At 37.9% G+C, this 27,557-nt stretch overlaps 2 protein-coding genes across 5 annotated transcripts in view; one reads left to right on the forward strand and one right to left on the reverse strand.

Annotated features, from left to right (window-relative positions):
• LOC139150238 (protein shisa-5-like) overlaps positions 1-27,557 on the reverse strand; it is a 192,253-nt gene that overhangs the window by 111,171 nt on the left and 53,525 nt on the right. The window lies entirely within an intron of this gene.
• LOC139150236 (mitogen-activated protein kinase-binding protein 1-like) overlaps positions 1-27,557 on the forward strand; it is a 55,573-nt gene that overhangs the window by 13,571 nt on the left and 14,445 nt on the right. For all 4 annotated transcript variants that reach the window (XM_070722474.1, XM_070722473.1, XM_070722475.1 and 1 more), the window contains exons 3-20: positions 3,852-3,914; positions 4,739-4,796; positions 13,373-13,465; positions 15,139-15,255; positions 15,952-16,041; positions 16,329-16,511; positions 17,922-18,082; positions 18,356-18,428; positions 18,790-19,050; positions 19,810-19,876; positions 20,931-21,140; positions 21,533-21,658; positions 22,031-22,101; positions 23,587-23,711; positions 24,115-24,302; positions 24,566-24,629; positions 26,381-26,485; positions 26,854-27,062. In XM_070722474.1, coding sequence (XP_070578575.1) covers positions 3,852-3,914; positions 4,739-4,796; positions 13,373-13,465; positions 15,139-15,255; positions 15,952-16,041; positions 16,329-16,511; positions 17,922-18,082; positions 18,356-18,428; positions 18,790-19,050; positions 19,810-19,876; positions 20,931-21,140; positions 21,533-21,658; positions 22,031-22,101; positions 23,587-23,711; positions 24,115-24,302; positions 24,566-24,629; positions 26,381-26,485; positions 26,854-27,062 — 2,264 coding nt within the window. The remainder of the gene's footprint in view (positions 1-3,851; positions 3,915-4,738; positions 4,797-13,372; positions 13,466-15,138; positions 15,256-15,951; positions 16,042-16,328; positions 16,512-17,921; positions 18,083-18,355; positions 18,429-18,789; positions 19,051-19,809; positions 19,877-20,930; positions 21,141-21,532; positions 21,659-22,030; positions 22,102-23,586; positions 23,712-24,114; positions 24,303-24,565; positions 24,630-26,380; positions 26,486-26,853; positions 27,063-27,557) is intronic.

The following is a 27,557-nucleotide window of genomic DNA, read 5'->3' on the forward strand; positions in this document are numbered from 1 at the left end:
CATCGACCAAAAGGTTGAAATTCTGTTTTGTATATAACTTGAAAAGTGAAACTGTCAAATGACCATGAATCATTGATATTTACAGATAAAAATAACATCACAGATTGTAAGTACTTTCAATGATAATTGCCATGTCACAATAAAGGAAATTTAAGGAATTGCATTGATGGTGTCATCTGACTGCCCAGTAGCATCAATCATACAGTTACTTGGAGGATTGTAATTCAAAGAGGGACATCTTGTTTCACTTGTCAGAAACTATCCAATGCAATGCCAATCACTCTCAAAAGTGTAGTCATGTCTTTGATATAAATTATCACAATTATGGTACATGTAGCTCTCTAATACTTTCTATTTTTGTACGTACATGTAGCATTCCACCCTGTGTGGAATCAGTTCGTACATGTACATGTACAACTCTTAGAACTCCAAAAAACCATGCTGTTTGTAATCATTTCAGGCTTATTTTTGGCAGCAATGTAAAGGGACAATTGAAAGCCAAGGAAGTTTGTTTATACTGTTAATCAAATCTGTATGAAATTGTAGAGTCACAGGAGACCACGTCTGTGAGGGCCAATGCTTTAAGTAAAAGGATTGTATTGTAAGTAAGAAGAGTCAGCACTACCCAGAAGAATTTATAAAAATGTTCCCACTTGTTCCTGCAGTGTTTCAGATGATGTGATATTAATGTTGATTGTGTGCTTGTCATCTCCGTTGTTCCCAGTGTTTGACATCAATCAAATTCCAAAACTGAAGCTGCTTATATCAAATGTACAACCGGTGTATTGATTTCAAATCCGAAACTCAACTCGTGTGATCTAAAATAAACTTTCCATCCAAAAAAAAATATCTGAGGGGGCTGTAATTGAACAAGCACGTCACAAGAAGATTTTACAGCCATGTATCATAGTTGGAAGGGCCAGCACTCAAAATAGTAAATATAAGAATGGCAAATTTAATATCACTGCGATATTGTAAGCACAAATAGTTTCCACATATTTGGAGGGCCATGATTGACATTTGCTGAGATTGAAAATCTTTATTGAGTGTTCTTACATGTAAATATCTTGATATTTGATATGTCCAGTATGACATATAAAAATGCACTTTGGCTCGTCAACTCAATTCTGTATTGTCTTGAACCGTTAGCGGTCACAATAAGCATTCTCCTGCCTCATGTTCTGTGCAGGAGTTGGTGTAGTCATTGACTTTAAAATCTGGTTTGATCAGCAGCATTTGTCTGTATTAGCTTGTAACAGAGCTTCCCTCTTTTCCATGGCTACAAGTGTATGTGATGATGTACCAAGAAATCCATTTTCCTGTCATTTGTTGTCAAAACACAATGTTTTTAAAGCAAAAATTCCACATTGTACAGCATATCTTATATGTGGAAGATGAGGGCAGGAAATGGGAACCAACTGCACAATACCAGGAAATAATCAAACAGGATATTAATGGTATTCTCTTCCTGCATCTTGTCTTTGGCCTCAGACTGTCTTCCTCTCTGAGTTTTGGCTGATTTTTTTATACCATCAAGATGAGAAAATGTCAGTTTTTCTGATTATTGACCACTCCCATGTCCTCATCCCAACCTGACAAGATTTCAGGAAGTCCGAAATGATTCACAGTCGTAGATACAGTATGTTGTCAGCTCAATAGAAACAAAACAAAGGTACCCTCACAAATAAGCCGTTGTCACACACCTTATAGTGTTCAATTTTCATGGAGGGTTGTGTTAGGACATTCACCTGTCATCTTTTTCCATTTCCACAGAAAACTATTGTTTCTTTTGTATGATGAATGCATTACTCTGCAAAGTAGTTTCCTGTCTTTGTATGTGACCAGAATACAAAACACATGTACAGTGAACAGTATGTAGACAGTAAATAGCCTAACTGGATCAAACTGAATAGTCATCAACAAAACAGTTATAGACAGCAGATCATCATTACTGGTATTATATTAGTCATCTTGGGTATTGATTTTTTTTATGTGAAAATACACAGAACTGTGTAAATGTTGGATACGCTTCAAGAAGTGACCTGCTGAGCTATAATCTATATGTGTATGCCAGGAGAACACAGAATTGATTATTTCTTAGTCAAGGTTACATTTCTGAAGTTAGAATTCGATTCATAGTAATAATTAAGTCTCTGAATGGCACAACCTTGTCTCAATGCAGTTCCTCTACAGCTACAATTTATTGATGCTATCGTGCATTCCAGAAATACAAGCATGTGAGGAGGGCATGTCACAAACACAGTAAATATAATCATAGAATAATAGCAAGATGAATGATAATATCCTTTAGGATCATCACATTTTAGACCTTTTTTGGAAGTAAAGCGGTTAATTGATGTCAAAATTTATTTGAAATCCATGTGGGACTATTTTGAACACCATTTGTTGAGTGAATAATTATGTAATATTTAGAAACAGTTTTGTTGCTATTTAACACAGGTATTGATGTACATGTACACAGTAACATTATAAGCTGTGCCTGACTCAATAGCTATGCACAGGTTTATCAATAATAGACTTGTACACTGGCAGGACTGTAAGTGTTGTTGTTTGATATACTGCAGTCAAAACAGCTTCCTGTCTGGGACGAACAATGGCCCAGTGAGAAGAGACATACAATAGTAATATTGATTTCTCAGTTTTACTGTTTGTTTGTTGTGACTGGTGGTGGGTTAATCGAGGTTTATATACACTGTTTATCTCTACATGGCTGCCTGCACATGACCTTTTGGACTGTAATCAGCATGGCTGTTACATTATATGAGAAAAACCACACAGCCAAATGCGTTTTACAACTTGTATACATATACATGTACATATGATTACATCACAAAGACACAACACCACTATGATTGACATGGGGTTGCTGTGCCCTGAGTGGGTGAGCAGGTACTGAAATTGACAGGCTGTGTATATCAAATTTTTCCATGCGCCCAATGGAAATTTTTGATATTGCACCCAAGGCACTGTATGTCTGGTACAGTGTAATATTAGCTGAAACCAAAGTAACATTTAGATGGTTGATGTCAAATTTCTCATGTCTCATCATAAGTAATATTCCATTTTATCAACACTTGGTCTTTTACTATATTTCCCTTAACTGATGGTGTCTTTAATATTAGAATGTTGTAAATTTGTTTTTACATGGCATGTAACTATATATGTTGCATGTTGTTCCATAAATTACCTGGATTTTTATTCATTGCATCTTAAACTTGAGCAGTTGTGTATGGTTATTAATCCTATATGTAGCAGATGTGTTTAGTTTTCAAGGATATTCAATGCATAAATACATGGTAACAATCACAATGCACAGACTATCAAATTGAAGACAATAATCTATCATAATAATGTATGTACATGTAGTTATTCTAATATCACAGAGATATGTATTAAATAACAAAAAACTGTGCGAATTTTTTGTATTTATTCCAATATAACTTGGAGATGTACATATGCATCTCAATTTATATAAATAAAAAAGTGTTGGGAGAGGATGTCCTGGAATGTTAGAGAATATAAAAATGTTGATGACCAAGGTGTTGCACATAAATTCTACAGTGCATGTACATAAATCTAGCAATCTGGTACATACAGTGTACTTGTACAGCCACAGTTGTTTCTGTGGGCTGTGCTGTCATTCATCTCATATGTAATGTGAAAGTGCAATGAAATCTGATGCCATGAAAACCAAAGACAACTGAATGACTGCCCTTAGCAAGGCTTCACTGCAGTAAACACACGTCCACAAAAATCCAGTGCATTATAACTTGATATGATGGAGAGTTTCAACCAACATGTAATTTATGCTTTTGTCTCTCCTCTTTCAGGTGTGTGGTTGTTCTGTTCAACCCACGCAAGAATAAACAGACCCACATCTTCAGCCACTTCAGGTAAGACACAAAACAAGACCACAGGGTTAATTAAAAAATTCTGTAGTCCGTGAGTGCAAATATACTAATGCCTTTTGAGTGTACCATACTTTAAATAGTTGTACGGTGTATCTCTTACGTAACCTGTGTAAGTTGTTCTGTACCCTACTGTATAGTGGTATGTTTTCGAAGTATCTCATATGATGATAGAATCTTTGTGTCTCTTTGAAATAAAAAATCTTCTGTTATTCATGGATGTGTTTGTCTGGTCATTCCAGATTAAAGTGGAGGAGAAATTTAAGATGTCAAATGTTTGTAATGAATAGGGAATATGCAGTGCCACTTGGAGTGCATTATCTGTCATTATGTACTGTTTTATTGGTTCTGTGAAATGTACCGTGTTCTAGACCCTTGAGTACAGCTTTACACATTTTACGAGATATTGTGACTTCTTATGGAAATACGAGTTCATATAACAGAACTGTCTGACATTTTACAGTGTGCTTTGATGTTCCAAGACAAGCCATGGTACTATACCAAGGGACATTTACCTGAAATTACCTGTCAGTGCACCGCCCATACCCCTTACACTTTTGTTTTATAGAGAAGCAACCCAGGTATTAAAATCGTGTTGTAACCATCTACTGCCAAGTGTTTTGCTGTACTCCTGCAAGCCTTGCTTTGCATTCATTGTGGTCAGGATACCCAGTTTAAAAGGCAATAAGTATTCTGCAACCAACCAACCAACCATGTCCATGTACATCAATACAGGCTGTTAGTCGGTACAGAATATAACACAAAAAAACAGACAAATGAAATGTTGTCTTTTTTCTTCTCCTGTTTAGAAAAACCATCACAGCATTGGCATTCTCTCCCGATGGGAAGTATATTGTTACAGGGGAGGTAAGCTTTCTCCAGTTACACTCATCAGTACAGCTTGACATATGTCTGCTGCTATTGAACCATAGACCTTAAAAACGGAAGGACAGGCAACTAGCTATTCTATTACGTCATCAACACTCTAGGAATCACATGAGAATGCACTGCGCATGCGTAACTTCAGTTGTGCTGCTGACCTTGCTACGAAACACGCAGCGTTCCGTAGCTCTTTGCGTAGCTTGCTGGCGATACACGTGGTGTGTTGCATTCTACGTTTTGTTCCAGGAGTTGTAATAGTTTACAGTTCCATTACTCGAACATTTCTATTTTATTAGCAACGTTGTTGCTTACGACTAGTGAATAGTTAGTGTTTTCACAATGCCGTCTAAACCTAAGACAATGACGGACTCGGCTTCTAAGGATTCAGGCAATGTTGCAGCCTGTGCAACCAGTCCAGATAAGGGCAATGTCCTAAACGTAAGCGTGATACTATTACTCTGGGCAGTGGTGATGCCATAGCCTCGACAAGCAGTAGTCATACTAGAGACTCTATGGGAACTGACGTCAGAACTGGTGGAGATACGGCGGCCATTTTGAATTTACTGACGGAGATAAAGGACAATCAGGGTAAGCTCACTGCTCGTATGGACAAACTTGAGAATGATTGTTATTATGAAGGTGGTGACAATGAATTTGCGGATGACACTGGAATTGAGCTTATTGAGCCACCTGTAAAAGTGAAACGCTCTACTTCGGACGCGTCCGAGGAATCTGTTTCAGCTGCCGACGCCTCGCAGAGTGACGTCAACAAGCCTAGTTTGTTCAAAGACATAGCTAGCAAGTTTCTTGTGAAAGAGCAGTGTGAGCATCCTATTGATGACGATTTTGCCAAGATCATTAATGCTCTTTTCAGAGATGGAATCTCTGATGATAAATATAATGACCTGATAAAGAAATTCAATCGACCTGAAAATTGTGATGGCCTCACCAGTGTAAGAGTAAACCAACTGATATGGGACATCATACGTCCTGAAACTAGAAGTTTGGACACCAAATTCCAGTCTGTTCAAGCATCACTTGTCAGGGTGCCATTTGCATTACTCAACTTGTTTGTGAGTTAGCCAAGTTGAAAGATAGTCCGTCAGACAAGATCGATTTAGGAAAGCTGATGGACTTAGGTACAGACTCTCTAGCTCTTCTCGGTATACGAACCGTCTTTTAAATCTTAGGAGACGGGATTGCATGAAAGCAGACCTCAAGCACGACTATCTACATTTATGCTCTGCTACAGTACCTTTCACTGAGCATTTGTTTGGTGATGATATCACCAAAAGAGTAAAGGACATACAGGAAGTGAATAGGGCTGGTAATAAATCAGCACATGGCAACAGCGAGGTGGATATAACCGTGGTAGAATGAGGGGACGTGTTTCCGTTTCAGAGGTAGAGGTCGTGGCAACTTGAGACAATTGAATGAGGCTTCAAAAAACTACCAAGGGTTTGAAACCGCAAGTCAAGTCACAGATGAAATAGAGACTGGTAACGGAAGTGCATCTTCTGCTTTATCTGTGAGTACGAAATTAATTTCTGATCATGTCACGTTTCAAGCAGGTAGACTGAAACATTTTGAAAGCAAGTGGCGTAATATTACTTCTGATGAGCGTATTATTGATATTGCTCTTCACGCCCATATAGAGTTTATCGATGATAAACCACCTGTGCAAATTATGTGGCCAAATTTATCTTCTTTCAGTGTGATTGAAGAAGCAAACATTGAGATAGAAATAAGGAAATTGCTTTCAAAGGGTGTGATTTCTGAATCACAGCATTCTAGTGATGATTTTGTTTCACCATTTTTTGTTGTACCCAAGAAAGATGGTTCATTTAGAATGATTCTAAATCTTAAGAAATTAAATGAACAAGTCCAGTATCATCATTTCAAGATGGACACATTTGAAACGGCATTACGCCTTATTACACCTGGTTGTTATATGGCATCAGTAGATCTTAAGGATGCTATTATTCTGTTCCTATAGCTGAGGAACACCAAAAGTATCTGAAATTTCTTTGGAAAGGACAGTTGTTTCAGTATACCTGCTTACCAAATGGATTGGCATCTGCCCCCCCGCATGTTTACTAAACTTCTGAAACCTATGCTACCCTTCGTCGAATGGGTCATGTAATAATGGGTTATATTGATGATTCTTTTCTTGTTGGACATGATTTCATTTTATGTACTCGCAATGTGTCTGACACAGTTGCTCTTGTAAGGGAGCTTGGATTTACTTGTAACTCAGAAAAATCTGTTCTTGTTCCAACACAACAAATTACCTTCTTAGGTTTTGATATTGACTCTGTGTCAATGACTGTCACTTTAACTCAAGCCAAGGTTGACAATTTGATTGAGCAATGCACGAAGTTGCTTGCTAGAGACTTTCATACAATACGTGCAGTTGCCAAGGTCATTGGCATGATGATTGCCAGTTTCCCTGGAGTTGAATTTGGCCCACTGTTTTATCGGTCTCTTGAGTTGGCCAAAATAAGAGCTTTGCAGTCACAGAATGGTAACTTTGATGCCACAATGGTCATTTCTCTGGAAATGAAAATGATTTGAACTGGTGGGTTCAAAATTTACCCCATGAAAAACGTCAAATTTGTAGATGTAATCCACAAATATGTATGTCATGTGATGCTTCCACGTTAGGCTGGGGAGTCAGCTGTGAAGGAAAAAGAGGTGGGGGCAGATGGACTGTAGAGGAAGCCACACACCATATTAATTATTTAGAAATGCAGGCTGTATATTTTGCTCTAAGATCTTTTGAGCAAAGTGTAGTAAACAAACATGTTAAGATACTTTGTGATAATACCACTGCAGTAGCCTATATTAATAATATTGGGTGGAGTGAAGTCAGTAGCCTGCAATGATATTGCCAGGAAAATTTGGTTGTGGTGCAAAGTGAGGGGAATATGGCTTACTGCTGCACATTTGCCTGGTTCTCAAAATGTTGAAGCTGATTATGAATCAAGACAGTTTAATGAACAGACTGAGTGGCAATTAAACCCATCTTTATTTAAACGCTTTGCTAATATTTGGGATCTCCAAATGTTGATCTTTTTGCCTCTAGGCTTAACACTCAGCTGCCAAATTTTATATCATGGAGACCAGATCCCGATGCCATGCATGTTGATGCATTTACATTAAACTGGAAATCTTATTATTTTATGCTTTTCCTCCTTTCAGTCTCATGGGGAGGTGTGCACAGAAAATTGCGTCAGATCAGGCAACTGGCATTTTGATTGCACCACTTTGGCCGACACAGTCATGGTTCACACCACTGATGCAGATGTTAGTGGATCTACCATTGCTACTACCAGGACAGACAACTTGTTGAGGCTTCCAAATGTTCAGAAGCTTCATCCATTACGGAAGAAGCTACAGCTTATGGCCTGTTGTGTGTCCGGCAATCCCTTGAAAAGCGAAACATTTCTGCAGGAGCAGCCACTATCATTATGGCATCATGGCGACAGAGTACTAAGAGACAATACAGAACTTACACCAGGAGATGGTTTCAGTATTGTAGTAAAATCAAGGCAGATCCAATTTATCCAGATATAACACAAGTGCTTGATTTTTTGACTGAACTGTTCCATTCCGGTATCAGTTATAGTGCTCTGAACACAGCTAGATCTGCTTTGTCTGCTTATGTTCAACTAAGCAACATATGACTGTTGGCGCACATCCTTTGGTTGTGAGGTTTATGAAAGGAGTTTTCAACCTGCGGCCTACTGTTTCCAGATATAGACATGTTTGGGATGTTCGCAAAGTTTTGAATTATCTGAAGACTTGTTCTCCAGTTGTAGATCTTTCGCTAAAGACTCTTACCTTAAAACTGGTAATGCTGTTAGCATTAGTAACAGCTGCTCGTAGTCAATCTTTACATCTATTAGACTTGTCCTGTATGACTGCAGAAGAGAGTTCGTATACATTTTTTTCACCGGTTTACTTAAGCAGAGTCGACCAGGATATGTGAATCCTGTTGTAACTTTACGGCCTTCACCCTGATAAACTCTTGTGTGTCTGTATATTTGTCTCGTACTGAGAATTTTCGTGACAATGAGACTAAACTTTTCATCAGTTATGTGAAACCACATAAGGCTGTTTCTAAAGCATCCATAAGTCGCTGGATTCGTGAGGTAATGACTAGATCTGGTATTGACACTGACAAGTTCAAGGCTCATAGTGTGAGAGCAGTTGCTACTTCACGGGCAAAACAGAGTTTTGTTCCAATAGAACCATATACTTGCCACTGCAGGCTGGTCTTCTCTTTGTACCTTTGCAAATTTTATGATAAGCCCACCGCAACAGACAGTGATCTGTTTGCTCATAGTGTATTGAAGGCTTAGATTTTTTTTGGTGTTTTCGTTTCCAAGTATTTTGTGTTGTACGGACAATGTACTTGCCGTATTAATACAGTTCGTATTTGAAACATTTATTCTGTTTCATTTCACACGTCTTTGCTTTAAAATCTCATGTGATTCCTAGAGTGTTGATGACGTAATAGAATCCCCCAATTAAACGAGACTTTACCTGAAGTCGAAGTTTGATGGGTATTCTATGTAGTCATCTATAACACGAAAGGGATCACATGCCCGCCCTGGTTTTTTCTGGGACCCCTCCCATGGAATACATTTGGACGTGTTCATTCAACCGTTAAAATCTGAAGTTACGCATGCGCAGTGCATTCTCATGTGATCCCTTTCGTGTTATAGATGACTACATAGAATACCCATCAAACTTCGACTTCAGGTAAGTCTCGTTTAATTGGGGGATTTTCTCTCATGTAATCCTGGTTATAATCCGTGAAAAACTTGAACACTCATTAACATAAACAAACGTAACTGTTTATCTCTCGTATCGCAAGCTCACGGAAATTCCCGTGATTTGAGAGGCTTGTCAGACGCGAGATTATGTTAATCACTACAACATTGCGATCAGCGCATGCTCAAGCTTTCGCGTCTAATTTCAAAGTGTCGTGTTGTAAACAACAATAGCCGATTGAGTCGGAGACGCGTGAATTTAGTCCTAGTTTTACAATGTACGTATGACTTCCTCCCAAAAATACTAGTTCAAACCACGAAATAAGACACGTAGAAACGTACATTAGCACTGTCATGCATTATTATTACAACAGAGAAACATGAGACGGCAAGAAAAATTACTCAGAGGAAACGCACAAAATGTCGTGTTGTAAACAACAATGGCCGATTGAGTCGGTGACGCGTGAATTTAGTCCTAGTTTTACAAATGTACGTATGACTTCCTCCTAAAAATACTAGTTCAAACCACGAAATAAGACACGTAGAAACGTACGTTAGCACTGTCATGCATTATTATTACAACAGAGAAACATGAGACGGTACGAAAAATTACTCAGAGGAAACGCACAAAATGTCGTGTTGTAAACAACAATGGCCGACTGAGTCGGAGACGCGTGAATAGTCCTAGTTTTACAAATGTACGCATGACTTCCTCCAAAAAATACTAGTTCAATCCACGAAATAAGACACGTAGAAACGTACATTAGCACTGTCATGCATTATTAAGAGGGTAAAAAAATTACTTAGTTGAAACGCACAAAAAGATCGTCCATCAACAGCAATCATGATGGCCGATCGAGCTGGAGATGCCTGCACGTGAATTTGGTACAAATTTGGTGAATTTGGTACAAGTTTTACAATGTAAACATGATTTGCCCCGCAAAATACTAGTCAGTTGACGAAATACCTAACGTTGAAACGTTTACTATCATTGACATGCATTATCATTACAGCAGAGAAATATGACAGGATATGAAATTTTCAGTTGAAACATGAAGTCGCTTCGTAAACAACAATGGCCGATCGGGCTGAAGACGCACGAGTTTTTAAAAATACTACAGTGCCGAAGTGCAAGAAGTACATAATGAAGTAAAAGAAAGTTTACAGCATTACACATGAATCAGAAATAAACGGAAGAGTTATCAGGGGTGTACAATGATTAGATTGCAAAATTAACTTTGCCGACTCGATCATGAATTGACGGGAATTACAAAAACAACAACAATAAATATACCTAATAGTGACTCATCTGTCGAAAATGGTAGCAAAATTGTCTGTAAAAATCAATGGGTAATACAATGCTTGAAAACAACGTGAACTAGACCCCGGAACAGAACGCGACTTGACTCGACAGCACAGGTATAGCGTCTTCTGTGTAGCTCCAGTGCTGCCAAGACGTCACTGTGTCATCACGTGACGTGTTTTGCGTTTACATAACTGCGCAGAGGATTATAACCCAGATCGTACGGGTAAACACGCAAGTTTCTTTGTCTTTTCTGGCAGTTGCCTGTCCTTCCGTTTTTAAGGTCTATGATTGAACATCATCACTTACACGTCTGCTGTCTGTCACATCAACCAGCTGTCATAGAGATAAAGATTTCTGTGTTTTTTCCCCTCCCTTGCTAATTCCATGGAATGAATCCGTCTTAGTCATTCCGCTATGTCACTCGTTCATTTTGACCCAGTAGCTGAGGCCAGCCGCCTGGCTAATTATCCGGAGTATGATTTCCATAATATGATAAATGCCTGTAATTTTTCCAGTAAGATTTGGATTATTAAAGTTTATGTGGCAGAGATTCCCTCATCATTGTGAGTATACATATCGGTGTTTATGGCCAAGTGATAAAAATATCTGTTCCCAGAGGGACAAAGTTAAGCAATGAAATGTGACAGACCAGCCAATCAAGACAGCAAACTGCATTACATTGCTGTACTTTTCACTCATGTATCCATTACAGCTTGTAACTACTGTGGCTTGACATGCCATCTTCACTGCAATATAATATTGAGACATATCAAATGTCCAGCAATTGAATATTTTATTCATACATCACTATGTTTTCAAACATATCAATTAGGTAACTATTAAAACACTCACTAATTTGCTTGTTGAAGTAGCAAATCAATATTCAATGTACACAGGCTCTGCTGATAAGCTAGATGGTAGAGTTCCTAGCATGAGGAAGTCGAGCTGTGAAACAGTCATTGATACTCAGAACAAAAGTTCAATTTACTCCCCATGCAATCTAAACCGGTTCAAGTGTACAACAGGGGATTTATAAATTTCGAGGCAACAAATACATTTTTGTTTGTTTGTTTGTTTTTGAATAGTTTTGCGTGCTGTGATTTTATTGACAACTGTCAAAAATAGTATTGTCAGTATCTGCATCGGAAGAAGTCTTTCTGTGGTCTATTTCTATTCTTGACTGCTACATCCCACTGGGATCTGCTCTGAATGCCAATGGCTGCCTTTGAACTGACATCTGTTAAAGATAAATCTATAAACAGTGCCTGGATATCGTGAAATTTGACCATGAAATATGCATAATATGACTGACTCTGCTGTATTCTATGAAACTTCATTAACTTTATGAACTTGATGTTGCAAAATCCTCCATTACATAATTTAAAGCCCATACACTTTAAAGTGGTCCCTATGTATGCTATATAGTTGCCTGTTTCTCTGATCTGCATGTGCTTTTAAAAATCATCAAGGTTCTTCACACAAAATGTCTGATCTGCGGGTCAGGTTTGCTTTGTGTATAATCATTTGCTGTTTCAGCCAGCCAGCTCTATCACGCGAATCCATTTAGCTGTGTATACATGCCTGTTGTACTTGCATAGAAATTTCTCAGACACGCATCATCTGATTTCTTTCAGCGGACTGCAAAACTCATCTGTCATTCTTTTATCGTCTGACATTTTGGTTCACAACAAAGAGTGTTTTTTCCCAAACAATCTGATACCCATCGCCTCTGATAAACCAGAGTCTGCCCTTGTTTTTTGTCATTAGCATCTGTTGCACACACGTTGAAATTGATAGGAGAAAATGTTAATTAAGGTCTGCCATTTTAGAATACCCATTGACCTGAAATATTTGAAATGTCTTGACACACTAGTGTCAAGTTCATATGTCAAGATCAAACTAGGTCACTTTTGAACCCCATTGAAATACATTGTCAGGTAAAGAGTTTGATTCCACATGATCAGAATATCACGTTCTCTAGAAAAATATCTGTGCCAATGGTACTTCTAGTTCCCCACAGGTCATTGCTCGCTCTGTTCTTTTCCACCTCTGGCAGAACAAACAAGTTCATGAGACACTATGGTCATATTGGGTACCTGTTATTATGTGCCAATTCAGTGGTCATTCAATTGCCTCACAATCTGACTGAAATAATGGATGATTTATCGTCATTGATTTTACAGCGCTCATGTGATGTAAAAGATTTGTGAATTAACAGATTTTATAATCAGTGATACCTTTTTTTTTTATATCAGAAGAAAATATCTAATAAATGATGTATTACTTTTTCAGCCCTATGTCTTGTGGCTGTTGTAGCAAACAGAACCTTTGCCATAAATTTCTGTTATGCTTATATTTAAACTGCTGTTGTGATATGTCTGCACATTGTTAGTGTGATGTTTCCCTGCTTACATGTACACCCATGTCATTTGACAGTTTCATCAATGGCGATGTATCTTGTTTTCCTCAACACTTAGAGTGGCCATATGCCAGCTGTGCGCATCTGGGATGTTGCTGAAAAAACACAGGTAGTGGAGTTTGCTGGTCACAAGTTTGGAATTACTTGCGTGGTAAGTCTTGACGATCAACATTTTATGTAATTTGTAGAGCAGTTGTCTTTAATTAAGTGTAAATTGTGACAGCGGTCAAAGAGGCATATTCTCAATGCTGTTATCAGTTTTAGATTTATAGAGGCACATTCTTTATAAAATTGAAAATTGCTTGAACAATATTTAAAACTCAATGGAAAACTGTACTGGTACATGTGTGAATTAGGTGAGTCCACATAGAATCATAGGTGTGCATTTATCACATGAGAATATACGCCACTTCTAAAAGTTGACATCCACTGCCAGGGACAAAACAGCCTATAATAATTTTTTTTAATTTACAATTTTAAATGTATTTTAATAATGATACTAATAAAACGTTTACATGGCACTTTTCTGTTATCATGTGACTTGCGTGGTAGGAAAAGTTTGGCATTCCAACAAACACATTTTATGGGGACAAACAAATTTCTAAGCCAGGATCTGGCTGAGTGATTTAGTTGTGGAGTGTGAAAACACAACTTTACCGATTGGAATCAGCGTCATTTATCACTGGATGGCTGTCTATTCAACAACAATCATCACTCTTTGGTAGTGATCCTTTTCACTCTTTCAGTACAGTTACCTTTCAAATAGGTCTTTGACCAGTGTCATGCCCTCCCGATGACTTTCAAGGTGGTCTTGTTTGAATAGGCAGTATCTATCGAGGGCTCTCTCTCTCTCTGGTAATCAAACCAATTTAAAAGCTGTGTTGGTCTTGAATGGCATTGAAAAGGAAGCACAGCGCCAAGGACAAATGCATTGCAGCAAAAACACTGTGACTGAGTTAACCAAGCAGTCAGAGTGAGTTTGTCCCTGGGGCATTGTAGGTTTTCCTACTGTAAAAAAATACTTTTTTCTGTACAAGTTACCCCATTCCAATGTATTATATCAGCACTGCTGAGGTTTTATCAGGTTGTGCAATGCTGACAGGTTTTCCACTGCGAAGAAAGTTTTTTATATTGCATGAAAAGGGATTAAGTCTTCCGCTGACAATGATGGCTTAACCCAATGCCACGCTCCCATTGTCCAAATATAGTCCAATCTGAGGTGTTACCATGTTGTCACCCAGAGGAATTCTGAAAGTGCTGATTGGTTTGAAGTCACTTGCACTCTTAAAGCTCTATCAGCACTTGCTTACCATATGAGCAAGAAGCTCATCAGAATTTCTACCACGTAATGTAGTATTGTGATGGTTCCAGCACCCATTCCCTTATGAAAGTACTGTGGCAGTTTCAAAAGTGATTTTGAACATGGAGTGGTTATCATCCCAGTGTATGAAAGGAACAGTAGATATAACTGTTGATGATTTTTTCACTTTTTATGTTTCATATTTCAATTGCAAGTTCGTTTTGTATTCCCAAAGGCATATTGAAACACCCACTATTTAGCTTGTCAACACAGTGTCTTATATGCCATTGTTTACATTTGAATTCTTAGCCGTACCAGAATTCACTTATCAACATTAACAAGGCAGTCTACGGTACACATGTACAGGCTGAGTTGACAAATTGAATACTGTGGTTGACAATAAAAAGAATGAAAAAAGTCATCAAAGGCTAAAGCTACTGTCTCTTAACAATATGTATTCCAAAAACAGAATTTTTGGAAAACGGAATTTGATGTAAAAATTTGCATTTTGTCTTCTATTGCAGGCTTTCTCTCCAAATAACAAGTATGTGGTATCAGTGGGTTCACAACATGATATGGTTGTCAATGTGTGGGACTGGAAAAACAGCAAAAGGGCAGCATCCAATAAGATATCCTCCAAGGTGAGGCAGATGAGCTGCTTTTAAAAAAAACTTTAAAATACCAAGTCATGTCTCTTTTGATGGTGTCACGAATGTTTCAGTTCAATCCAGGGTGATTCATCTGTGTTAAAGGATAAGTCCACTCACAATAGTCGTAAATAAGATTAGTTGTTGTTTGAGTCTCAGACAATGGAATATTTCTTTTCTTCTCGTCCATTGACTGTGGCACTCTGATCTGTCACAGTGATAAAAAAAAATGACTTAAGTTCTCGCAATCCATTCCACAAAATCTTCAACAAAATGTGGAGCGAATGATTATCAAGTATTGCCACAGGATTCATGAGTTGGAGTGCACGTAGCATTGTTATAGGTGTGAAAACGTTTTGTTCTTATGTTCTTTGTTGCCTCATTCGGTAAACAGGCTTGAAGTACCCTGGATCACCTTTATACAGCTGCATCCAGCAGTCCAAAACAAGTTGAAACTGTTTGCTAAGTCGCTGTGTTTGTCAGTACTCAGTCAGGCCTATCCGCCCCTGCATCCCACATTTTTGTCGATGTTGACTCCCATCAGCTAAACCACTATTTAGCCAGCCCTTCCCCTCGTGTGGAAAAAATTCCCTACCAGATGGCCATTATGTTCTTGTGCTGTGTCAAAAATCCCATAGTTGCAGCTGCTGCATGAATGATTGTATGAAATTGTTTAATTTTGATTTTCAGGTGACTGCAATCTGCTTTCATGAGAGCGGCAATTCATTTGTCACTGTCGGCACCAGAAATGTCCGCTTCTGGTACATGTCCTCCACAAAGGTAATCTTCTTCAAACATTCTCTTTCACTGTATTGTCAGTGCATAATGTTGGTAAAGATCTCTTTAATGGGTCCACTGACATCAACTTTTGTCAGGGTAAATATTTTCTAACCCAACCACTGTACAAATGTACATGTAGATCCTGCATCAGTCTCTCCTGATGCATTTGGAAACGTAATAATTATCGGCATTGGAATGTAACTGAAGTGTCACATACAAGGTACATTTATTCAACAAGTGAAATGATCGCATGATATTACATACTATATCTGCTTTTTGTCTCTCAGTCCAGGGAAGCTGTGCCCCTTCATGGCAGATCTGGCATCCTTGGAGAACAGAGGAACAACTTCTTTTGTGATGTGGCCTGTGGCAAAGGAGCCAACAAAGAGAAGACGTTTTGTATCACCAAATCTGGTCTGCTTTGTGAATTTGATGACAAAAGACTGTTAGATAAATGGGTTGAGTTACGGGTGAGTGTCGCACATTGTTCATGGAGTGGAGGTACTGAAGGCAGTCTCATTTGCATTTTGTTGTGCAGTCTTTAGGAAAATACACAACGATGCTGACTTTTCATAATAGCTCTTAGCTAGAGGAGATGGTAGGAAAATAAGAGTATGGTACAACGATTACAAATGTTAGTTTTACTTTATGTAACAAAAACATTGATATGTGCATCCATTCTGAATAAGGGATTTGTTGAACTGTTGGAAAGTCAATATTTTGGCTGATGAAAGACATACCGGTACAGTAGCCATGCATAGCATGAAAATCAATGCTGATCCCTGCCTGTGGTTTCAAGGCAGCAGCAGCTGGTTGCTTGGCAATAGCTTCTGTTCACAATTTGTAGAAAAAAATCAATAGGAGAGGAATCATCAGTCATTACCTGGAGCAGTAAATTGGATCAGACTCTCTGTATTCAGTAGGAATACTTCTACTGTCTGGATCTTGTGACTTTACAGCATTGCTAATGATTGCTGACTTGAAAGCCAAATAGTTGAATCTGAGCAACATCACATGATTCAAGACATCAGAGAAAACTGCCCTTGTATTGGTTGTTTCTTAACTAATGTATCACTGTTAATCTTGAAGGACAAAAAAGAAGTAAAATTGACAATGAAATAAACCCACAAAAATGATGAGGTTGCATCTTCACACAACCCATTATTTTGTGTTAAAGGGATTTAGTTTCTGTTAGGCCAAAAAAAATAAATAGTTTGTTTCTCATCCCCGCGCGCGTCAATGTAGACCCGCCGCGCCAACCCTTTTTTTTTGCATCTCAAGAGGGAACGAAAAAAAAATGAAAAAACAAAAACAAAACTAAGAACAAATTAAACCGTTCAGATCATACCAAAGCAACACAAATATTTTATGATATACAAAACTGAACTAGACAGAACATTGAACATCACACAGTGCTGTAACATTCCATTCAGAACTGTACACTATGTCATTGAAAGCTATCAAAACTGCATTCTGCACTAATAGTCAAAAAGCAGCACTGTTGATATGCTAAAAATTTGCTGTGCATTTATCTCTGCATGCATTCCTATGTTCTCATGTTGTAAGCGCGTTGTTGTTGATGGTTGAATAAAAAAAAAGTACCAGCAAAAAAAAAAAAAAACCGCGTCACCGCATCATTTTTGCAAGATGCCTAGGATGAGAAACAAACTATTTTTTTTTTTGGCCTTATGTATTACTGATATTGCTATGAGTTTCCTAGCTCCTAGTAAAGTTAATTGGGTAACTTTCGAAGGACAGAAAATGGACAAGACTGCACTCTTCAATTGTAAGGGGCAGAATAGAAAGCTATACCATTTAACAGATGTACTTAAACATGAAAAAGATTAATATATCTGGGATTTATATCTTTTTGCCCACAGACATCACAAGCATACTGTGTCGCAGTCAGTGAGAGTTACATATTTGCAGGTTGTGCCAATGGTGTCATTAGGATCTTTAGTGCAGACACTTTGCATTACACAGGTACTTTGCCCAGACCCCATGATTTGGGTGTCAATGTGGCTGCCAGTATGGATCCAAGGTGAGGTTTATCACTATGTTACAATAGACAGTGATTTTATGTAGAAAAAACAAATTTATCGAATGTATCAGCAGAATTGAGATGTGGTATTACCTCAGCAAAATACACTAACATATCAGCTTTGCTGCTACAATTGTGTTTTATGTAGATGCAATTGAAATGCCATCACACCAGTGGAACTGAAAATTTTGTAATTTGGAAAGCAGTGGATCTTGTTTTGGTCTATCGATCTATTATATTTCATTTTCAAATTTATCTTTTCATTATGTTCAGTACCTACAGTCACTTGGTCACCGCTCAGTATCCAAATGCTGTAGCCATCACGCATGATGACGAAAACCACAGGGTGAGTCGGCAAGCATTGTACTCTTATCTCCCCTATAGAAACAACCTGTGGTTTGTAAATATTTTTGATGGAAATTCCAATCGTGGAAAATTGGTTTAATTTTTTCCAACGCTGACTATTGTAGCAACGTTGTGTTTACCATGATATTTGTCTGACAAGAATGATTAAATTATTGTTAGAAATGAAACCCGATTCGAGAAATGTTCATTGTGGTGAAAAACATGATGTTGAATAATTTATTTGAGAGTCAGTTGTCATAGTTACATCTTTGGGTTACTTTATTCTCAGAAGTTCAAGATTTAGTTATGTCTGAAAATTATTTTTGACTCTGTAAGTTTTTTGTTTCATTTCATACCAACAGCTAACTGCAGTGTACGATGACCACAGCCTGTATGTGTGGGATGTGAGAGACATCAAAAAGATTGGAAAATCATGGTCCTTTCTCTACCACAGTGCACCCGTATGGGGTGTGGAATTCTATCCCAACATTCCAGACGGCAACAAATCCTTGCTTCCAGCAGGGTCCTTCATCACTTGCTCAACAGACAATACAATCCGTGTGTGGAACATGGAGTCGTCTTCTTCCAATGACAATGCAATCAAGAGAAATATTTTCAGCAATGTAAGTTTGTACACTCAGTACTGTGAAGTTCGACACTGTAATGTATTATCATGGTAGTGACTGTGTTTTGATTCTGATTAGAAGTGGCATGGTTCATGGATATTGATAGCAGTTAATTAGTTTTTGCAGATATGATGTAAGTGATGCATGGCAACGTTGATTGGATTGTTGGCATAGGTAGGGCATTCTGCCAGAGTGATGTATGTCCTGTTTCAAACACCAAGGATTCTTTTCAAATTAGCGTGAAAGCAATTCGTAAAAGTGGATTGGCCAACTGTGTATTTTTCCAAAACAATTTCTTTAGAGACTTGTATAGGTATTAGGATGGATCTCCCCTGGACATTTACCCCAACAGTGTGGAGCTACAGCAAGGAATAAGTCTATGGTAATTGTTCAGGGGGTGACTGTCCTAGCAGCCTTGCATACAGTGTATTTCCCAGTACAGGCATCATTAATTGTTTATGTCAGCTGTAAAGTTTCTCAAGGGGCTTGTGAACATGTAATAATTGTGTGTGATCATCATGTAAGCTTGTATAATCAAACAACCTAGACACACAGAATTCCTTTTTTAGAACAAAAAAAGCAATGGTAGTCATGTAATGTGTAAAATTGTGGTATTGTTGTATTCCCCGGAATGCATAGCTTTCTTATACCTTGGGTATTAGAATTACCATAATACTGTTGGCCACACATTATAATTACAGGTATGCTGTTTAGCATGTCAAATATCATGCTTTTTCCAATCTTCTTAACCTCCAGGAGTTACTGAACATCGTCTACTTGGATGGTGATTTCAGCAATCTCTGTGAATCAGAAGAAACAAAACGTAAGTTCAGAAGTTCTTAACCAGTTCCTAGGGATTTTCATCATTTTGGTGTTTCCATCATTAGAATAAGGTGTTGACTCACCCAGCTGGTTGAAATATTCTGTTCAGGAACAAAATGGTGCTAAAACATCTATAAAGTATAAAAGTATGGTTTACTTTTAATTTTAAAGCAACCTAAGCTACGTGTCCTGCCAAACTTGCTGTGCTTTACAACTAAAATTCAGTTGCATGTACTTTTGATATTCTGTTCATGAGTTGCATCACAGTGAACAATATAAACCTAACATACATGTATATTCCATAGACATCACATCTGTGCCATATTGTTAGCGCTGGTATGTACTTAAAAGTTTTGATGCACAGAAAGTCATATTTTGCAGTAATGCTTCATATTACTACCAGACGGGTCAGTCAAAGCAGTATGATAAGGTTTTCACCGGTATGCAGCTTGGAATGCAGAGATTATTCCAGAGTCAATAGCGTGAAGAATTGCATATTTTAAAAACAGCATAATAAGGATTGCCAGCACGGATAATATGAAGAAGTGTATATTTATCTATAAATTGACAACCCAGCATACGGAACATGGATATGGCAGTCTCACCGTAAAGATAATGGACACATTTTCACCCAAAGAGAATCACAATGGTTGCTTTTTTAAAGTGCTGTACAGGATATAAAGCCATCCCATAGCATATGTCTGTAGTGATGGGTTCACTGGCTACTTTGCTGATCTAACATGTATGTTGTTTTATGCAACCACGGTGTGGTGACAGTTCCCACAAGGTAACATCCAGCATGTTTCGGTAATCTCTAAGTGAAAATCTATCAAGCATTTCATTTCCAGTGTTTCACTCAAAAGGGAGAATTCTGCAGCTGTGTAGTTACCAAGGCTTGAGCTTTTAACAAATAAGAACCAGGCAGGAGTGGCTTTTGCCTGCATGGCCATCCATCAACACGTCCATCCACTGCATGTTGTCATTGCATGGCTTTGTTTTTTTTTTATTTTTCCCCTTGATCTGTGCCGTGCTGTTTGAAACCATGTCACTGACAGTAAGTGGCCCTGACAAGACAGATCCTACGTCCAGCGAAGACAAGAAAGGTGTGAGGTGTTTCTGTATCAGCCCCAACGGTCAGCAGCTTGCCGCAGGTGACAGGTCAGGCAATGTCCACATCTATGACTTCCACTTCTATGATGAGATTCTCAAGATTGAGGCACACGATGCGGAAGTGCTGTGTCTGGAATATTCCAAACCACAAACAGGTTGGTGTCATATGATACTCATTTGATACTCATCTATCTTTACAAATGTGAAAATACAATCTGAGACATTGATTTCAGTGATGGCATGAGAGTTGCTAGAGCAGACATGAAAATGATACTGAGATATAATGTGTGGTGTCTTGCCATGTCCCATGGAAGAATTTAGCTTTTCAGAAGTTTCTTGGCCGTCTCTCATCTCTTTCTGCACACTGTCTTGTTGTTCACTTCGTTGCATGTTTTTTCTGTCCCTTCCAACCAGACTGAAATAATATATTATTTGCTCGCAAATGAAACAAGGGACAACGAATATGTAGAATCTTTGCAGAAAAATTGTCGCAACTCCTATCAATACTGGATAAGAACTTGTACTCTGTGTTTCTTCCCTAATCCAGGCTACAAACTCTTGGCATCTGCCAGCAGAGATAGGCTAATCCATATTTTTAATGTCCAAGAAGACTATGCTCTGCTGCAGACACTGGACGATCATTCCTCATCCATCACTGCGGTCAGATTTACTGGTAAGTCACACAGATTCTGATAAACATCCATGGTCAGTTGTAAACATCCATTCAGACTGACAGATCATCTGTCAGCAACTTTATGAGGCAAGTCACTCCATTTGAAACACTCAATAAACACACTGTATTACTGTAATTTCTGCATTGATTCCAATCTTCTTTTGCAATTTAACGTTCTTTCAGATAAAAATTGATGATGCGTATTCAGAATGTCACGTTTTTGCATGGTCAGTTTGCAATTTCTTAATTTATTTCAATCAGTTGTGTATTAACACTTTGGTTACTTTAGTTACTTTTGTTTAGTTTCAGTGCCGCTCATTTAACATCATCTTTGTGTCTTATGATCTGTTGTTTTCACTTTGGGTTTCACAGATCAGCCAAATGACCTGCACATGATCAGTTGCGGTGCCGACAAATCAATAATGTTCAGAACGGCAGTCAGAGTAAGTGGGCTTCTCAATCTATCAATTTTTTATATGCATTACTCATACAGGCTCACTCAGCACTCACCGGATGTACAGCTCCATGCTTTGTGTTCTCATGAACCCTGGCTCTGAGGACACCCCACTTCTCACAAATCTGTAGTGCCCCAACAATGGTTTCATTATTCCTGGTACGACAGCGTGGCGAAATGGTGTATATACCTGAGGTCAGGGGTCAAACCCATTCCCCATCAGTGTGCGGGTTGGCTATGTAATTGACCAAAGAGCACAATCATGTCATGAATCAAGACTGTACAATGTAGGGTTGTAACTGGTCAGCTTCTTGTGTCTACGTGATTCATTGAACATTCTGAGTTTAGAGAGTTTTGATTCACAAACTATGTTACCTGTATTTCTCAAATGGTAGATAATAGAGACTTTGCATGACATACAGTATCCCTACTATTTCTCAGTTAGTTTTTATAAAGGCGTATTTTGAATTTAAATGGATGTTTTTCAAGTCATGTAATGTATGTATGCCAGTAGCATGTCTTTTTTAAGTAGCACATATCTTTTAGTCTGTTTGAACTCAGTCTTCCTGAAAATTAACCTCTATATTCACACATAAATGACTTGTCCTATTAACCCTTTTCCTGCCAAGTCCATATTTCACCATCAGGTCAAGATGGTTAAAATTAATGAAACACAACATATTCCATATGGTGTATTTTAACATAATACTGTTCATTTGAAGGCTGTTGAAAACATAAATACTGTAAACTTGATTTTTTTGGACTAAAGATGCTATTACAGACCAAACCAAGTGGGTGAAAATACGTCATGTTTTGGCTCAATACCGCTTTTTACTGACTTGGCTGATGGGGGAAGTGATACAGTCTGCCAGGAAAAAGGGTTATACTTCACCAGTAGATGAGAGATTTGTAACAAATGGCTGGTAGGAAGATTTTGTAGTAATATCCTCAGAGACATTGGAAATGTTCTAGTGAATTTACATGAACTTCAAGCACTATGATGCCACGCAAATGGAAAAGAAGCATGTGTGTTCATTGCTGATCACTTGCATGTAATGACATTGAAATGTCTATCATTACGGCAAGTCACTATCAAGATTCAGCTATGAGAGTTTCACTATGAGAGAAAAAATATGTTGGAAAAGTATAAAAGGTTATTAACTCCATTGTATATTTGCAACTAAAAAGGGGCTCCATGGTTCTTGAAAGTACATCATCAGCCGTTCATCTTACTGTGTGCTATTCAGCATGCAGTGTTGTTGTGTACAATGATGTGACTGGGATGAACAAATCATTACTACTTTATGGTGTCACCTTTTTACTGAGGGTTGCCCCATGGGGGTTGCCAACATGTTGGCAGAGAATTCAGGATAAAAGGAGCATTATTGGCAGTGCCCTCACTATTGTCAATACACAGACAAGACCTTGTTCATATCCGTAATGAAGATTTTGTCCTTGTGTGTAATCTTGACAGACTCCAGATGGTGGTCTTCAATTTGCACGCAATCATCATGTGAACAGTAAATCGACCTTTTATGACATGGCTACTGATGCTTCTATGAAATATGTAGTAGCTGCTTGCCAGGATAGAAATTTGAGGTGGGTTTCTGATTTTATCTAACATCAATCAAAAATTGTGGAAACTTGTTCTTATTGTACGCCCCTGTCTTGTTTGACGTAAGAGATGCAGTGTCCCTATTTGCATGCCATGGTCACTGGTCAACATGGGAGTTGCTCTCAACAAAGACATACAGTATGTGATTATCACTATGGCGCCCTCTAGATACATGCAATCTGTTTACATTGTTTTTCAGGTAAAATTTTGATGCATAGCAGTTAATTGTGTTCAAAGTGCAGATGAGCACTCAGAGGGAAGACAATAGCAATTGTAATGTGTTATTATCTTACCTCTGTGTAGGATAGTTTGCTCTTGATAGTTTGATGTTTGCTTCTTGTATAGATACAACTCATCCTTCCTAACCCAGTGTATATTCTTTTTTAGAATTTACAATATAAAAAGTGGCAAGCAGAAGAGGTGTTACAAAGGGTCCATGAGTGATGACGGCACACTGATACGAGTAGACTTAGATCCATCAGGGGGCTATGCGGCAACAAGCTGCTCTGATAAGACAATGAGTATCTATGATTTCTATGCTGGTGAATGTGTTGCCACCATGATGGGACATTCTGGTGAGTGCCAAGTCACGACAACAAATCTATCCTATACCCTGAGTAATCTTCACAAATCCAGCCTATCAATTTGAAGCAAAACTTTTATGCTGAAATGTGATTGTGAAATTGTAAATGTTTTTCTAAGCTGTGGAGGAATGCAACTTTCTTTTCTCAGTTCAGTGGTTAGAAAGTGTATTCTTCGTCTGCAAATTACAAGTAAGTCAACTGAAACAAAAACATTTTTTTCAGTATGTGGTTGTGTCAAATCATTTTATTTACAGAATTGGTCACTGGTCTGAGATTTTCAAATGACTGTAAAAACATGATCTCTGTGTCGGGAGATGGGTAAGTCAAGTTTTGCATCGTTTAATCATTGGTCTAACTGTTGACAAATATTTTGATGTCAGATGTTACCAGTATACAATGTCCTAATTTGATAGAATCTGACCTTTATTACTGTACAGTCTGAGCATACAGTGAACACGATTGGAAGTATTTGGGAATGATGGGATATTCAAAAGCATGAAAATATTGATGTGCTTGTATTTTTGTTTTGTTTATGAGTCTTAAATATTTGTTCAAAATAAATCTATGCATCATTTTATTTATTTAAGTACTCATCACTAATTCAGATAATATTTGTAATCTTATCCAGTTATTCCAAAATAGTTCCAAATAAGTTTTGGTACAAATCAGTATCAAACCCTTGTATTTTTCGTTTTTGATGTAATTGGTATGACCTCTAAAAGACAAAGTTTCATCTCTCATTTTTACCGCAATAAAGGTTATACTGGAATTGATTGTAAAAGTGAAAACCCAGAATTAATGAATTCTTTGATTTAGCAAAAGAATTGACATTTTGTTCTGTTAATGTCAGATTTCATCTCAAATTGTTTGCTTGCAAAAAACTATGAAAGTCTGTATATTTTTCTTTTTCTTTTGTAAATCAAATGAATTCAAGTAGATTTGAGCAAACAGCCTTTGTCCAGAAGCTTTTATTGTGTGTTGATGGTGTAAATTTTGCTATATTCAAGAAGCGCTGCAATTTTAAGTAGTTTTTCCTCCAAATTGACAGATATACCCAGATATATGGTAGCAGTGTTTAACCTGTTCTACACTAGGTATACACTGAAGTGTACAACTGAAATGTGTAATCAGATTAGCACCGTGCAATAACATTGCTTAACACATGTATACCAAGTTGGTCAATTGATGGCGCTATGTCAAAGTGTAGGATTTTTCAGGATGAGTTTGTGTTAGTCTCTACTCTGTAATTTTTAACCTATGATCAGCTTAGGGGTTTGCTACAGTTTATTAGACATTTTTATTCACATTGGAACATTGGATATAAAGAAACAATTCATGAAGATTTTACTTTTAATCCAAACTAATTTTAAGATGTACAGTTATACTACAGTGTATGTACATGCTTATACCACCATTTTATGATAGTATCATAGTGTCGGTTTTGTTAGCTGCAAAAACTGTCCTAAGTGGGCTCAAAGAAGTGATGTACAAAGCAATGAAATGAAAGAAAGCCCCAAAAAAATCCTACACAAGTATGCTTTACACATTTCTATAAATTCATTTTGAAAATAACAGAGCATAGAAGAAAAACAGTCTTGACGTCACAATTTCTTTTTATTTGTGGTTGAACCTGGCCAACCTATTCTGAGATGAACAAAATCAATAGAAAGCTATTATGTGGTTGCAAACAAAGAACTCACAGAGGTCTTTTAGAGGCCTTTAACAACAATAATTTACTGCTGAGGTGTTATATTGGGCAGTGGCATGCCATTACACTACACGCTAGGAATTTCAACGGCACGGTTGTTATGTTGTTGAGTCCCAGATAATCCCTCTCAGTGTTCCTGTGTCTTGCTGTGGAATTGGATCAACACAGTCCAGGTATTCATAACGCAAGCAGTCTATGTTGATTGGAGTGCCGTCAAATGCTGTGTTAGCACGGTTTGTGTGATTAGGTGGACTCAGTTCCCTGCTGCATAGTCAACTGTGGAGTGTCTGCTGCACGGTCAACTTTGGAGTGTGTGGTTGTTACCTGGTGGTGCTTCTTATGGACCTGTCTTTTCTTTCAGCTGTATATTTGTGTGGAAATTACCCATAATGTTCACGCAGAATATGAAGGACCGGTTGGCCGAAATGGGCCAGGTGAAGGAGAAGCGTCCGTACCCCATGCTGAGGTAAGAATGGACACCATTGTCACCAATTGATTGCTCATGTTCAGTGTTTTGTCAGCAGGCAGAGAGGTTCACAAGTACTTCTTCGTGGAGCTCTATTAAAAATGCATTAGACAAAGTACTGTGGTAAAGTGTTATTGACTAATAGGGAAACCTTTCAGTACTGCAGTAAATTATATCCCAGCATTTCGAGCCCAGTGTGAACTTGTCACTGCAACTCCTGTGGTCACCAAGTGCCATACATACAATTTCATTGATAGCTCTTGAAATCAAGCGTGTATGTCTGTCTATTTCATTGCAAGTACCATCAATTGTTATTTGTGTCTTGATTGGCATACTTTATCAAGATTTGATGAATTTTGATTTCATAGGAGAGGCACCTATACAGCATTCCCAAGTGTTATACCAGAGAAGCCTAGTCCTGAGTTTGATGAGACCACTGTGGACTCTGGTGCAAATCCACTGGAAGAGCTTCTTAGTCAGAAATTTTTACCTACCAAAGAGTCGATGTTGCAGCCGGCTGCAATACAGAGGCTGAAAGGCACCTTAGGTGATCCCAAAATACCCATAGAAAACGTTGGTAAGTGTTGATTTAAACTTTGGAGTTTAGTCAAATCATATAATAACTACTCTCTTCATCAACAGTTTTGAAGTTATGGTAACATCTGTAGGAAAAAAACATGACATACACCTCAAGAAAAGGTGGCACAAGGTAGATTTCAGTATGACTAAAAACATGTAATTTTCTTTGGAGACTACACCATAAATAATTTCTGAAGTGATGTCATCATTATGGAATGCAAACCATGTTTCTATGTCCACAGCAGTCATTGCAAAACAAGCATATCCAGTAATGATGGCATGTTTTGTGATAAAAGAAAAAAAATTGAGACTGTGTGTTTCTGTTGTAAGTAGGCATAATACTGGTACATGTGCTGATCAGGTTGTCAAACTAGGTGTGCAAACATGTCTTGGAAAGATTTACGATCATACACGTTCTGTCCCTGTACTATTAAAGAGGTAGGAACACTTTTTGTCAGATCAGGAGTTGTCAAATTATTATTTGTTTTTCAAT

Source organism: Ptychodera flava, chromosome 14 (genome assembly GCF_041260155.1).
Source record: "Ptychodera flava strain L36383 chromosome 14, AS_Pfla_20210202, whole genome shotgun sequence".
Taxonomy (NCBI): Eukaryota; Metazoa; Hemichordata; class Enteropneusta; family Ptychoderidae; genus Ptychodera; species Ptychodera flava.